Raw genomic sequence first — 13,652 nt, 5'->3', positions numbered from 1 at the left:
ATTATTTTATGTTTATTCATTTTAAATCATTTTTCAATATAAAACATTGATATTTTAATCTTTCTAATTGTAACATGCGACTCTACCCATCACGTAGGCGATATGCTGGTGGTGACGCTATTGATTTCAAGCATCATGTACACTATCTGGTAAGTTACCATTCATTTTTAATACAGAATTGCTTCACACCAAAATAACACAAGCAGAAGACCAAACACAAATCAGTAAAAGCCCACGAGGTATGCGGTCCTTTAACACAGAAATGCTAATGTAGATCTACCATCAGATTATACGGATGGGTCTATTTGGCAAAACAGTGCAAAAAATAGTGATGATGGGATTATTGGAGCAATCAAAGGATATATCAGACAGTTTTTCAGTGCAATGTATTTATGAGAGCTCTCCTGAACCATCCTCCAAGTGATTAACAAGCTGCTATGCGTACACAGTAGCTAGCCATCACTGTGAGAGTGGAGTGCTCCTCTTATTAATGCACCACTGTTTTGCCCCTAAACTTTTTTGTACTGTTTTGGTTAATAGGACAGACTTGTATCCATTCTATGCTGTCCTTACATAGCAGCTATCAAGCTGACAGATCTGCTTTAAGGATATGCAGATGAAATAAGACAATGGTAGAGAAACAAATTTACCTGAGTGTAGAAATCAGTTGTAGGAGATGATCTTGACCTCTCATGCATGTACTGCGATTTCTGAGACTGCTCAAAGTCAGCATCCAGAATATTATCAGCTGAATGGCATCTGCCAGAATTCTTCCTTTCCAAAGGTTTCTTTTGCTCTTTCCAAGATGCTTGGTATTCTGCAAAGGTGCCTAACCTCGGAAGCTGATGTGGTGCAATGTTATCAGAAGATTTATAACTGACCCCATGATATTCCTCTTTACGATTTCTATCCTTATCAGGCTGATGTTCAAAGCCCAGAGATGCAGCCCGAGACCTATTTTCATACAATTGTTCGGCAGGTTGCTTTTCAAAATCCTTGACATTGTGCGTCTCATACTTGACATTGATTTCTGTCGCAATGAAAGGCGGTGGTTTCGGAGCAGCTTGAGGTTGTGTACTTTTGCTTGTCTCTTCAAAAAATTTCCATCTATCTGCAAAAGAACCAACTGTTCCTTGAGTGACATCTCGGCTTTGAAACTGAAGATTATCTTCATAAATCCCAACTTCATTTATCTTTTCAGGCTCAGAGTAGGATTTGAGTTTTTGTTGTGCTGAAAATCTTTTTCGGCCACCAATGCGAGTTATGTTTTGTGAATTGCTTGTTGCTGTACTCTGCTTTGGTTGAAGATTGTCAAACTGGTAAGATGTGCCATCAGAGGGTAACACAGGTTTTGAAATGCAATACCCTTGGTTTCTTCGTTCGGGAGAAAGGCTAGGGTCTACAAGACTGGGTTCTAAATCTCGACGCTTGAAAGAAGTAGCCCTTAAAACTCTGGCCTGAGCCTCTTTTAAATGGTTCTTGTATGTGTTAGAAAAAGAACCATCAGAAGAAGGAGTAATACTTTCTATAGAATCCTGGTTCCAGTTTTCTGCTTCTTCTCCTTCGTTCGATTCAGTTAACGCTGCTGTACTTTTGCTCTTCTGCAAACGGGCCCGCCTCTGTTGAATTTCGTTCCTGAGAGTTGTTGCAAATCGGTCACTTCTTCGCGATTGTTTGCTTGAATCTGTGAATGGTTGTTTTTCACTTGTTTCAGGGGAGCTTACTGATCGATTTCTTCCTTCCCGAGCTAGGGAATGCAACATAGGGGTAATTTGAGGAGTTATCTTGCTTTCTTCTTCTTCATTCCACGAATAATCTTTCTGATGTGATCTATACTTATTGCTTGAAACAGCTCTGTTTGCCTGGACATGTTGTGCAAAATTATGGATATCATATTGTTCTTCATAGTAATCACTGTTTTTGCTCAGCTTCATCCTTTCATTGCTGCTTGAATGACTGTCTTTTTTCCCTGTCATTTTAGGACTATATTTCTCACAGTTTTCTGGTGAAGGCGGATTGTTCTGCTGAGGTAGACAATAAGTGGTTTTTAGGGCAGTATTGTCTTGAGAGATGGATCTTCGATCCAAGACATCTACTTTACTATACTCCTCCCTATACTGATGTTGTGGGATGCTTCCCTGAGGTGGCAGCTTGGTTCCTGCAGTGCTAACACGACTCTGTCCATTATGATCGCCTTTTACCTTTAACCCAGTATTGCTTTCAGAATTACAGGAGCTTCTTCGCTGATGTGGACCGTAAGCATGCGTTGGGTCTACCATCAGCTCATGAGTTCCAGAATAGAAGGTCACTTGTTGAGGTTGTGCTTTGATAGAGGCCGAAGCTCTTGAATTTTGGAACAAAGTGCTTTCATCGCTGTACTGACGCTGGTGGTGGTAACTGTATGATGGCTGTGCAAACCTTACATCTGTGGTGGACTGAGAAAGTTGCAATCTATTGGAATGAGGTGCAATATTCTGATATTTGTCGTGATAGGATCCTATTTGATCCAAACTGATTTCTGACTGATAAGAAGCATTACTAATGCGCTTAACATCTCCTACATTCCTATCTGGTTCTTTGATATGTTTTTGCTGGTAATCGGGAAGATCTGAACTCCAGTCAACTCTTGAATGAGACTTATTTGCAACATTAAAGTGCTGTATGCCTGGTAATTCTGAATGTGTATGAGGAGGCTTATCGTGGGTTTTAGCAATGGCATAACTATCACTGCGAAGTGGAGGTGGTGGTGGAGGAGGTGAAGATGTTTTTTTCTTCTCAGGAACATGCCAAACAGGTCCAAAACTTGATCGTCCTGAATGTTTTGTTTCTCCATTATCATCTACTCTTGGAGACCTGTTACGCTCATAAAATGTAGAAGGCGATTGGTATCCCTGTTTATCTTCTGCTCCCTTGATTTCATGGATAAACTGTCCAGTCTTTGTAGGTCCCTGTTTTGTAGTGTCCCATTCATTAATTTTATACAATATATTTTCAGTTGAAACAGATCCACTTTTAGGCAGTGCATGATCTGGAGTGATAAAGCTGGTGGAGAATGATCCATATGCCGAATCCCTCTTACTGTGGTTACCTATATTATCTATGCTGTTATTCGATTTGGCAGAAGACAATCTGCCAAACTGGTAGGTCTGGTCAATACTGTCCATGCTACCCACTGAACTAAAATGTCCAGAAGTTCTGTGCAAGTTGGTTTGGTCCCAAGAGTTTGTTAAGTCATGAGATGAGCTATAAAACAAAAACAAAATATATCATGTACTTTACAACAAACAGAATAGGAATACGTTTTATTGTCATCTTGTTCTTATGTTTGCTTCCTAAAAAAATAAGTTTTATGTAACCTATATATCAAAGTTTAACAATTATTAGCCTAAAAAAGCACAGCCATGTCTCTAGTCTCATGACACTTCACTGAGTATTCCTGTTTTCTCTATGGGAAAAGCCAAGTAAGCCGAAATAGGCAGAGTAGATGTCTGCCCTCAGAACAAAAGGCAAATGAATTCTCACTGCATATTTCCCCCTACATAAACTGTTGATGAAGAGTCAGGAGGACCCCATATACGTCAGATGGTTGTCCAGTCTCCCTGAGATTTTCAGATTCAGCTGACATTTATCTAAAGTGTATGGGGGGGCCTTTTACATTATCCACAGCTTTAAAATTATTTGTCTATCCTTGAGGAACCCATCAGGTAATTTATGCTTCCTATGTCACAGGCAACATCAGGGACAGACTGCCCCATTACGGCCATCTATTTTTTACTCTAAAATGCTACTGAGAGTCAGAGAAAACAGGGTATATAAGGGAGCTGGGAATGGCGAGAACAGTCATCTGGATTGATCTGAAAACTTCTCTCAGGCTGGCTCGATTGACAGGTCCCTAGCTGTGTAGATGGAGACTGCTCAATCCAACCAAACCTGGCAGGCAGAAGCCCACAGGGACACGTGAAGATGGCTGGACTCCTCCTTCCTGGCTTTTATACTGTTAGCCCTATAAAGTCCCTGAAGATGCTAGGGTCTGTTGAAATTTGTCAAGGGGGCTTGTGTACGTTAAATAAGCATTATTTGTTCAGTCACTGAAGGAACATATAGCAACCGTAAATATCCCTGATTATAATACAATGTAACAGACAAGTTTCTGAAATAAAACCTAGAGTCACAGTAGTTCTGACAAAACGGTGTAACGCGCCGTATAACAATAATTACCATAAGGCGTGTACTATAGGCCCATTAGGGTATATTTAATTATTTTTTTATGCTCTTAAATATCACTGCAATGCTGAGATTACATTGCTTGAAGCTACAGCCAATATCCTGATGCTTCACAACCATAGCTGGTCATCCAACTTCTAACCTCATCAGCTGCTGCTAGACCCCTCTGGCGACAGCATATCTTCCATAAAAACAAGAGGATTTGCATGATCCTAGCAGATATCGGGGGAAACTGCACTACTACAAGCAATAGACATTATTAAAACCAATTACCTGGAATGATATCTGTTCCCCCATGTAGGGTTGAAGTTTGAGCTTGCAAGCTGTGCAGTCAAAGACTCCATGGGATTTTCAATAAATTTTGTAGAGTGCCAAGAATGAGGTCTATAAGTAATATCATTTTTCCTACAAAAGCACAAAATTAAAAAAGAAAATAGTTATTAATATTTAGGTTAAATACACACATTTCAATAGTAAATGGGAATGTCATTTGCCATAAAACTAGCGGCATACAATCAGAATTCGGGAATAATCCATTATGGTCACAGATCTGATTTCAGAGGTTCAATAACTGAAAAATGGATAAGTGAATAACAAAGCTAGCCATACATGTATTAAAGGGGGCATTCTAGTCTACAAAAAAGTATCCTCTGGATAAAAGTGATAATTGTTGGATCATTGAGGGTCAAACTGGTGGGACCTACATGATTGCCAAACAGGAAGACTGTCTCCGTTTCCCCCAGATGCAAGAATGGAGGCCTTGAATAAACTGGCTAGCTGCCCAAGAGCTCTGCTGCTCCATGTAATGTCTCTGGCACTGACAAGGGTGGCCAAGAACAGCGCTACGCTTGGCTGCTTCATCTCTTTGGTGGCAGAGACTTGGCACCCATATCAAACTGCTGCATTTAACCATTCCTGGCTACGGTCTAGACAGGACACAAGTATTAATGTTCCATCAATCAATAGCTGGTCCCAGTGCAACAATGGAGACCAAACCAACCTAATGATTATCACTTATCTAGAAGATAGGGGATCATTTATGATGTCAGGAGTACCCCTTTAGTTACATGTAGGATGACAACATTGAAGATCATCCCCCATTAATATGCATGCTTGCTTTATGTGAATGGAACAAAGACCAAATAAAGCGGAAGCAGGTTTGTGGCAGAGTGATCCATTATATATATTACAATATGTAACTTTGTATCTAAAACATCTTGGAAGAATTTATACCAGTCACATTATAAAAATCCCACCAATGACCGACCACTGATCATCAATGAATATGTAGTCACAGTCTATAAAAATGAAGGGAAGTTGTAAAGAGAAAAAGTGCTGCAAAGTTTTGGTAAGGCCCATTCATGTCAAGGAAAATTGACTCTGCATGCAATGAGGGATCATATTTAGGGGTATTATGAGGGGGAGAGTGAAGCTCTTTTTTCAAGGAGGTTTAGATATTTTACAAGACACACCAGAGAGGGTGATATCAGTCTGGTCGGCATTGCCTTTCCCTTAGTCCAGCAAACCGGCTCAATGTGATCCAGCAGTGAAATTGTTAATATTGCTCCCCTTTTCTCATTGAGTGGTAGATACTGTTTATTTAGCATGTAATGTATGCTGTGATCTAAGGTCCCCCTACGTAATAGGCCAACGTTGACCAAGGCTGGTGATATTGATCTAATGTGCATTGGAGTCACATGACTTTACCCAATCGTTGATGTCAGGAAAGATAATGATCAAATACGTCTTAATTCGGATCCTTTTTTCTCTGTAAGGTATGTCGCCAACAGAGGAGTCTGGCAATGGCTCTCTAGTAGAGAAGACAGGAGCGCTCAGCAGAGCCAGTGTTCGAGTGTATGGAGGAATCAGGAGAGACAGACAGTCAAACGATCGATTTGCCTAATCATCGTTTGGCCAACAGCTCTCTATTGTGTATGGAGGCCCTTAGTGGCCTGCTCCTCTCTTTTAGAGTTTGTTTTTATATTTTTGCATTATGTGGTGTATTACATTTTAGATTTCATAAGCATCTTCAGCCTTGTAGACCATAAATAGCAATACATTGTGTATGCTTGACCATTGCTCCAAACTAAACCTCATGCCCACTGTTCTAGTACGTTTTAAGACACTAAACGTCACACTAATAATAATGCTGTTCACTGAGCTCTAAGGAAACTCGAACAGGGCTCTAACACAGCCATTCACTTCCATTAAGGTGATGCAGTTGACTCCACTGAAGTGAAGGGCTCTGTTGGGGAGACAGCACTGTATAAGTGTGACCCTTGCCTAAAACTTACATGCTTTGCTGACTGCACTATTAGAAGATTAAAAGCTAGTTAAGAAAAGAATAAAAATAGAGACCGAGATGGATATACATGTCAAAATTCAGACAGACGTAGGTCAACCTATACTTGTATAGGTTTTTGAAGTGTTTGTCCTACGCATAGATACAAATGTGGACCTAACTTTAGCCGAGCGAGGATCCATGTGTTCTTAAAGAAGAAAGCAACAGGGTCGTGCATGTTAAAATCCAACAAGTCCAATTTTTCTTTTCCCTGACATCGGCTACCAGGGAAAAGTTGGGAGATAACCATAAACATCAAATGGGCCTCTTTCTCCTCCAACCTGACCATTGATTAAGTAATGTGTTCTGTATAGCCCCCTTAAAACACTCATATTTTATATGATAAATTTTTAAGAACTCAATGGGAAATACAAAAGGCAAAAAAGGTCCAAAATCCAAGGCACCAGACGTTCTCCTCCGATTAATCGCTTTATTAATTACAGCATAAACAAAGCAAATAACAATAACCGCACACTTCTGTTCACTTAGGGCCTGACAAAGGCCCTATGTGGCCGAAACGTTACAGGTTACTTGCTATATGCTGTAATTAATAAAGCTGTTTAAGCTGTTAATCGGAGGAGAAGGTCTGGTGCCTTGGATTTTGGATCTTTTGATGTCTTGACAACATTGTGGAGAGTTGTACCAAAACTGCCCAGACTACGGAGTGATTCATGGGAATTTATAAATTTGCAAAAGGAAATACAGAAGCCATCACAGTGGAATATGAAACGATACAATACTACACCACACAGAATGCAGTACACTGTAACTAATTAGATTTATCATGTATGACATACGATAAATCTAAAATACATTACGACAAGGCAAAGGCACACAAAAGGGAGCACAGGCGTCTACGAGGACTCACTATGGATACAAGAACTAGTCAACCATGGTCACATAAAACGGACACTACAGCAATACTGTACCTCATGGAACTTCTCAAGATGTTCATGAGAAAACTCCTGGCCACAAGGAGATCTTTATCTGATGGCATGGTCTTTGTTATAATATTCACCATTACTTGCCTCTTCCTGAGCCGCCAGGAAGCAATAGAGAGGACAAACCAGTTTGAGATGTGAAACCACTAACTGATGAAATTAAAATGGTTTACTAGAAGCCTCAGTGTAGAGGATGGAGTAGAAAGGTATTACATACATCAGACAATATTTTGAAAAAATATATATTATTTTGGCTCTGTATTTGCACAATATAGCAGAGGTTTTCTACTGTGGTGCCCACATGAGGCTTCCCGATAGAATCAAAGCCTTAGATAGCAGCCACAAACATTGAATAACTGAAGGTCCAGCAAGCATTTGGGAGACAGCAATCACCACTCACACATTTCTTAGGCGGAGACAAGCAGCTAAATGCACCTCTCCACCCACTCATCAACACGATCAGACAAAATAAAATTCAACCTGAAACCCACAGTGTGGGGTTGGGGGGGAAAGATAAGCAACAACCAGAGCCTTAAGACAACTGACTAATGTGTAATCTTCTAAGCTGCATAAGAAAAAAGTCAGCTAAGGGTACCGATAACGGTATGGATCGCTGGTGCATCGCTAAATGGTCGCTAGTGAGCTGCCACACAGGCAGATCTCACCAGCGACATAGCAGTGATCGGGGGTCGCTACTTACCTGTCAGACGCGGCGATCCTGGCGTCCTCCTGCCCGCGTCCATGCGTCGCTCGTCGGCGTCACAGGAAGCCCAGCAGGAAGCTGACGATGAGAAACGGTCCAGGCCGTTCTCGCGCGATCAGCGATAGCCAGCGGGGGAACCGGTCGGACGTAAGTATCACATGCAGCAATATCGCTATAACGTTACAAAAACCAGTGACGTTACAGCGATATTGCTAGCGATATCGCTATGTGTAACGGGCCCTTAACGCTTACAATTATGGCCAACTGCCTAATTGGCATGGGGGTAGGGTCTCCAGATTCCCAAAAAGAGGTTAAAGACATATGCACACTCAGTCTGTATATACATGGAGGTCTGAGGAGGAATAGTTAGCAGCTGACCATTTGAAAGTATATAAGCACCTTTGGGGAAGGTTTTACTCTTATTTTTGGTAGATCTAATGGCTTTATAGTCATTGAGTAGTCATGCTTACCGGATAGCCAAGGAACATCATGGTAATTTGGCTGACCATGGCAGGTTTTAAAAAACAAACAAACCCTAAATAGTTTGATATAATTGTCCACATTAGGCACAGAGACTTGCTGCCACCTTAGGGACAATTAGAAGAGGGACAATGTTTCCAGTGTAGTTATATTTATTGAGTGTTCTGGTTAGGTGAAAACGTCTAAATTGGGGCCCAACTGCTTGGACCTTACCGATCGCTTTTACCGGCACTTTTATTCTCATCAGAGAGGAGCTGCAGTGAAGTTTACTGGGCTCCCCAAGTATGTATGCAATATGTTAGTGGTTGGAGCCTAAATTAGGATACCCTACAATTAGTATAATTAGGGTATTGCAAAGGATCTCACAAAAATCCCTTTATCATAAAAAACAGTAAATTTCTAATTTTTTCCCAAAAAATTCTCCGTATTCAAAAACGTAAGGATTTTTAATGACATGGTTTGCTGCTTGTTGCCCGGTTGTGCAGCCACCGCTATCAGGAGGTAGCCAATCTCCTAGGCAAATAATCTGATCTTGCAAGCTCTTTTCTATAGAGCTTGTCAATGCTGATCTGAAACTGTCCGGGCCGCTGCTCTCCTCTGAAGCTGCAGATACCATGCGGTCTCCTGCTGGCACAGTGACTGTGAGCAGAGCTCGGGCCGTTGACTGTCAATCGCTTACTAGCACACCACCCTGGTAGGACTTCATCCATGGTGGACATCTAGGGTACATCACTCTTACTGGTATTGCACGTACATGTGAGAAATAACCCCACAGTACCACAAAGAGGTGTACAGGCCTCCACGTGAGTGTAACAGTGAAAAGATGTTGCAATACCTGGAAGATCAAGGGAAGAAAACATTCATATCAAGGTTGTGCAACATATGGAGTTTATGTAGCCACATCCTTCAGAAAGGATGGTTCCTAGAACTAATGAGATTGTTTGGAAATAGTGGTTCTACACCTGGAAAACAAACTGCCAAATAAGGAAATGAACATTTCAAGCATATTTTAAAAGTCAGCAGATAAATCTACAGAAACAGCAAATGTTTTGAAGAAAGAAAAAAAAACAAAAAAAAAAAAAACAAAAAAAAAAACACAACACAAAAGAGCTATTGTCCCGGGGTCCCCTAATGCTTACTGAAAGTTGTGGTGTAACCGCGGTGAACCAGCCCTTCATAACTGCTTCCTCTTGATTTGCCTTCGGGTACTCTAAACGGATTTGTACTATGGTTTTTTTTTTAAACAATTTTATCCTGCCACCTTGTGGCCACAGTATAAACTGGCTGAGCGTCCAAGTCATTTAAAAAGCAATGTTTTATGACCATTCTTTCACCATGTATTTTTTTAAATAAAATAATGAAACAAGACTTTAAGTAGTACTTAATCATTAGAAAAAAAAATAAAACCTATTGCACAAAAAAAAAAAAAAAAAAAAAACACAGAAAAATAATACCCATGCTCTTCCTTAGCGTGGCTCAATTATTTCAGAAGGTGGCGTAGAAGGATAAAATTAGATGAATGTCTATATTTTCTTGTGGACATCACAGTCACTCTGGTGGCTAAACCAGGTGACATATGTCAGGTTTCCTTCTCGGAAGGGCTGCCCTTGTTTTTTTAGGTTTTAGAAAGTAACAGGACCACGTAGGGAATAGATATGACATGGAGCAGTGTTCCTCAACTCCAGTCCTCAAGAGCCACCAACAGGTCATGTTTTCAGGATTTCCTTAGTATTACCCAGGTGATTACCAGTGCTGTGGAGTCATAGCCTAATGTGGTGGAGTCGGAGATGGAGTCAGTGTCATGGAAATTGAGGAGTTGGAGTCGGAGGTTTGGCTTACATACTCCACAGCCCTGGTGAGGGAATCTGAGTCATTGTCATGGAAATTGAGGATTCGGAGGTTTGGCTTACCGACTCCACAGCCCTGGTGATAACTGCTTCACCTTGATAGGCATCACCTTGGCAATACTAAGGAAACCATGAAAACCTGACCTGTTGGTGGCTCTTGAGGATAAGGTTAATCGAGCATGCTCATGTGCGGAGTGTCTTCAGCGTGCTCGAATAATATGTTCGTAATATGCCTAACAATTAGGCAATCACTGTATGTCTTGCGGCTGTCGAAAAGCCGCGAGTCAGGCAGCCACGGGGACTCCAACATATTATTCGAGCACTCCGAAGACACTTGGTTAGCATCCAGGCATGGTCAGGTTTTGGAAAACAGAGGAAACAAAAATTTCCTAAAGAGTCTTCTACTTGAAAAATATATATTTTAACTGCCTGAAAAAGAAGTTGTGTGCTCCTACCCTTAGACCAGCTGACCTGCCGCATTAAATGCCCATTGACTACATGAAAGCATCATTTAATGGCCTGTTTTGACACACTGCCCAAACTTTCATGCACACAGAACGATTGTTAATGCAATGCTACATTTATGTGAAGTTTAAAGGTGTTTAATAGTATATTGACCTAATAAACAGGATGCCTCACATACGAAACCCTTTAACTGCACAGTCAAGGGAGAGCCCATGTGCAAGAACAGTTTATATAGGCACTTTACAGCCCAAAAGCCCCTCATAAGGCACAATTCCGACTAGTTTGGTGATAAAAATTAACCAATGATATGTTTGCACATTTATAGCCATGAAAGAAGAGCCCCCCCCAGTTTACCAGGCGATCCATGCAGCTGGGCGGATCAACTTCAAGTTGAATTTCACGAGATTCGTGTCCCTACAAATTTCACACACTGCTGAAGACTACTGACATCATGTGTGGGGTAGCAGACTTTTCCATCATGCCCTGAAACTATAACATCACCTGGTCTAGTGCAGCCAATCAGGGGGGCTAATACAGCCAATATCAAGGATGGAGGCCTAGGAGCACCATTTGCTGCTTGTACAGAGCAGGGATAGGAGGTCAGAGGGCACAATTCATTCCACCTAAGTGGATGTATTACTATTGGTTCTCTCACTCTCCCAGATATAGGCAGCAGAATCTCTATTACCTGTGCCAGTAAAGGACGAGATTGGCATCTATGCAGAAGTGGAAATCAAGGACGGCAGTCAAATGGTATAATTCAATAATGTGACCACCAGGTTTACTACTGTACCGAGGTCTGGTCATATGGGGAGAGTGCATGGACCTGATTGGTTTGTGTGGAAGGTCCTGGAAGGCCTGTGTGCTGGAAGTTGCTAACTTCCTGAAGAGCACATGGTGAGGCCCTGGACCTGGAGGCAAGTGTGTTGGGAGATTCTGGGAGTAGAATCGGATGCCCGAATAGCACCCAGTGAGGCCTGTGTGTTGGATGGTCCCAGGAGGGGACAGACGTCCTGAATAGCACTCGGACAGGCCACGTGTGTTTGCAGAGTCAGTGACGGCACTGCATTGGGGGAGCTACCGTCCGTCTGAAGATCTGGAACTGTCAGGTGGCCTGGTGAGCAAGTCATTGGCCAGGATGATGATCCCAGTTCGGCAGCTTCTCTGGGAAAGAGAGTACTAACAGGAGTCAGGGTGTGGAGCAGGAGCTCCTGGAAGGTAACCCAGAGTATGGGGAACTATGTGCACTGACAGGGGGGTCAGTTAATGAACTGTGTGGTCACCCATGGTAATTGGACGGAATAAGGTCCAGAATGTTTATAGACTGCAACCTAATGTCGTGTGTTGGTGCCTGTTGAGTTCCATGGACATAAATTACCTGTTCGGCGTGCGGTCGCCCACGGTAACTGGACAAAGAGGTCCGCCGTGTTTAGCGACAGCGTATTAAAGCCGTGTACTAAGAAATGTTATGGACTATGTGTTAAGCCTGTGAAGTGTAACATGGCCTACGGTGGGGTTCATGAAGGAAATAAACCACAGACTGTGATTTAAGCGAAAGTGTTCCTGTGTGCCAATAACATCGCAGCCAATTGAGTGTCCCTCAACACAAATGTGACACCCCAGAGTCCGGTTGTCACAGTGACATTGCCTCTCTCTAAGAGGTGAAGTCATGCTTGGAGGCAGAAAGGGACCCCCATGCCAGGTAACAGATTAAATCACAATTCCTGCTGGTCAGAAAAGGGAGCTGCCTTATAAATTCTGGCCAGCAGAGGGGATTGGTGAGTCAGCTAGAAGTGAGCTGAGGGGCTGTCATGGAAACTAGAGAAGCTGAGAGGAAAATGACAAGACAGTAAAACATGAGGTAAAAAGATCTTTCTGGAAGATCCTGTCAGTTCAGGAGAAGTGGCTGATCTGTGAAGAGTTCGAGACAGGGAGCTGATCTATGAAGAGGGAAAGGACACGAGCAGAGATGGAGAGGCTCTGGGGAAGCTAAAAAACTGCATATAGAAGACCCCAGAGCGAAGCGCTAATAGAGAGAAAAGGGACGTCAGAGTCCTTGGTGGTCAGGAGCTGTAAGTCCTGATCGCCGAATCTGAAAGTAGAGGGGATTGTAAATTCCTGTGCGACATGGAACACCTGAGGACACGGCAGCAGATAAGGAGCCCGGGGCTGACGGTGAAAAGGACGGTACCTGTGGAATAAGCTCATGCTGACAGCCGTACAGGTTAGTGAAATCATCAGGCAATTGAGGGTCGCAGCATAGTTATAAACAGCGGAGACCCACACACAAAGCGCAGAAGGAAGGTCCTAACCCCCACCTGGCAAGGTGGATCCCCTGAATGCCTCCAGGCGAGCCGGACTCATTCCATCACCTGTATGTGGTACTCCGGACTGCAACCAATTACCAGTAAAAGGTAAAGAAACTGCACCTCTCTGTGTCCTCATCTCATTTCTCTGCACCCCAACGTTCATAGCCATCTTAATTATTACACCAAAGACATACTAAAAGGGAATTTAGATTGTGAGCCCCATCGGGGACAGCGATGATAATGTGTGCAAACTGTAAAGCGCTGCGGAATATGTTAGTGCTATATAAAAATAAAGATTATTATTATTATTTATTATTAATCAAACATCTTTGCCCTGGGACT

The 13,652-nt window shown here is 42.3% G+C and overlaps 1 protein-coding gene across 5 annotated transcripts in view; it reads right to left on the bottom strand.

The window, feature by feature from the left end:
- Positions 1-13,652, bottom strand: part of SHROOM2 (shroom family member 2) — a 202,920-nt gene that overhangs the window by 71,317 nt on the left and 117,951 nt on the right. For 3 of the 5 annotated variants that reach the window (XM_073565983.1, XM_073565984.1, XM_073565985.1), the window contains exons 3-5: positions 7,495-7,599; positions 4,498-4,629; positions 651-3,243 (exon numbers count right to left, since the gene is read on the bottom strand). In XM_073565983.1, the coding sequence (XP_073422084.1) occupies positions 651-3,243; positions 4,498-4,629; positions 7,495-7,599 (2,830 nt within the window). The remainder of the gene's footprint in view (positions 1-650; positions 3,244-4,497; positions 4,630-7,494; positions 7,600-13,652) is intronic. The other 2 variants (XM_073565987.1, XM_073565988.1) reach the window with 1 other exon arrangement.

Source organism: Dendrobates tinctorius, unplaced genomic scaffold (genome assembly GCF_039654945.1).
Source record: "Dendrobates tinctorius isolate UK_male_01 unplaced genomic scaffold, ASM3965494v1 ptg000016l, whole genome shotgun sequence".
NCBI classification, from domain to species: Eukaryota; Metazoa; Chordata; class Amphibia; order Anura; family Dendrobatidae; genus Dendrobates; species Dendrobates tinctorius.
The sequence above is the reverse complement of the archived record's forward strand: the minus strand, read 5'-3'. Positions and strand labels throughout refer to the sequence as shown.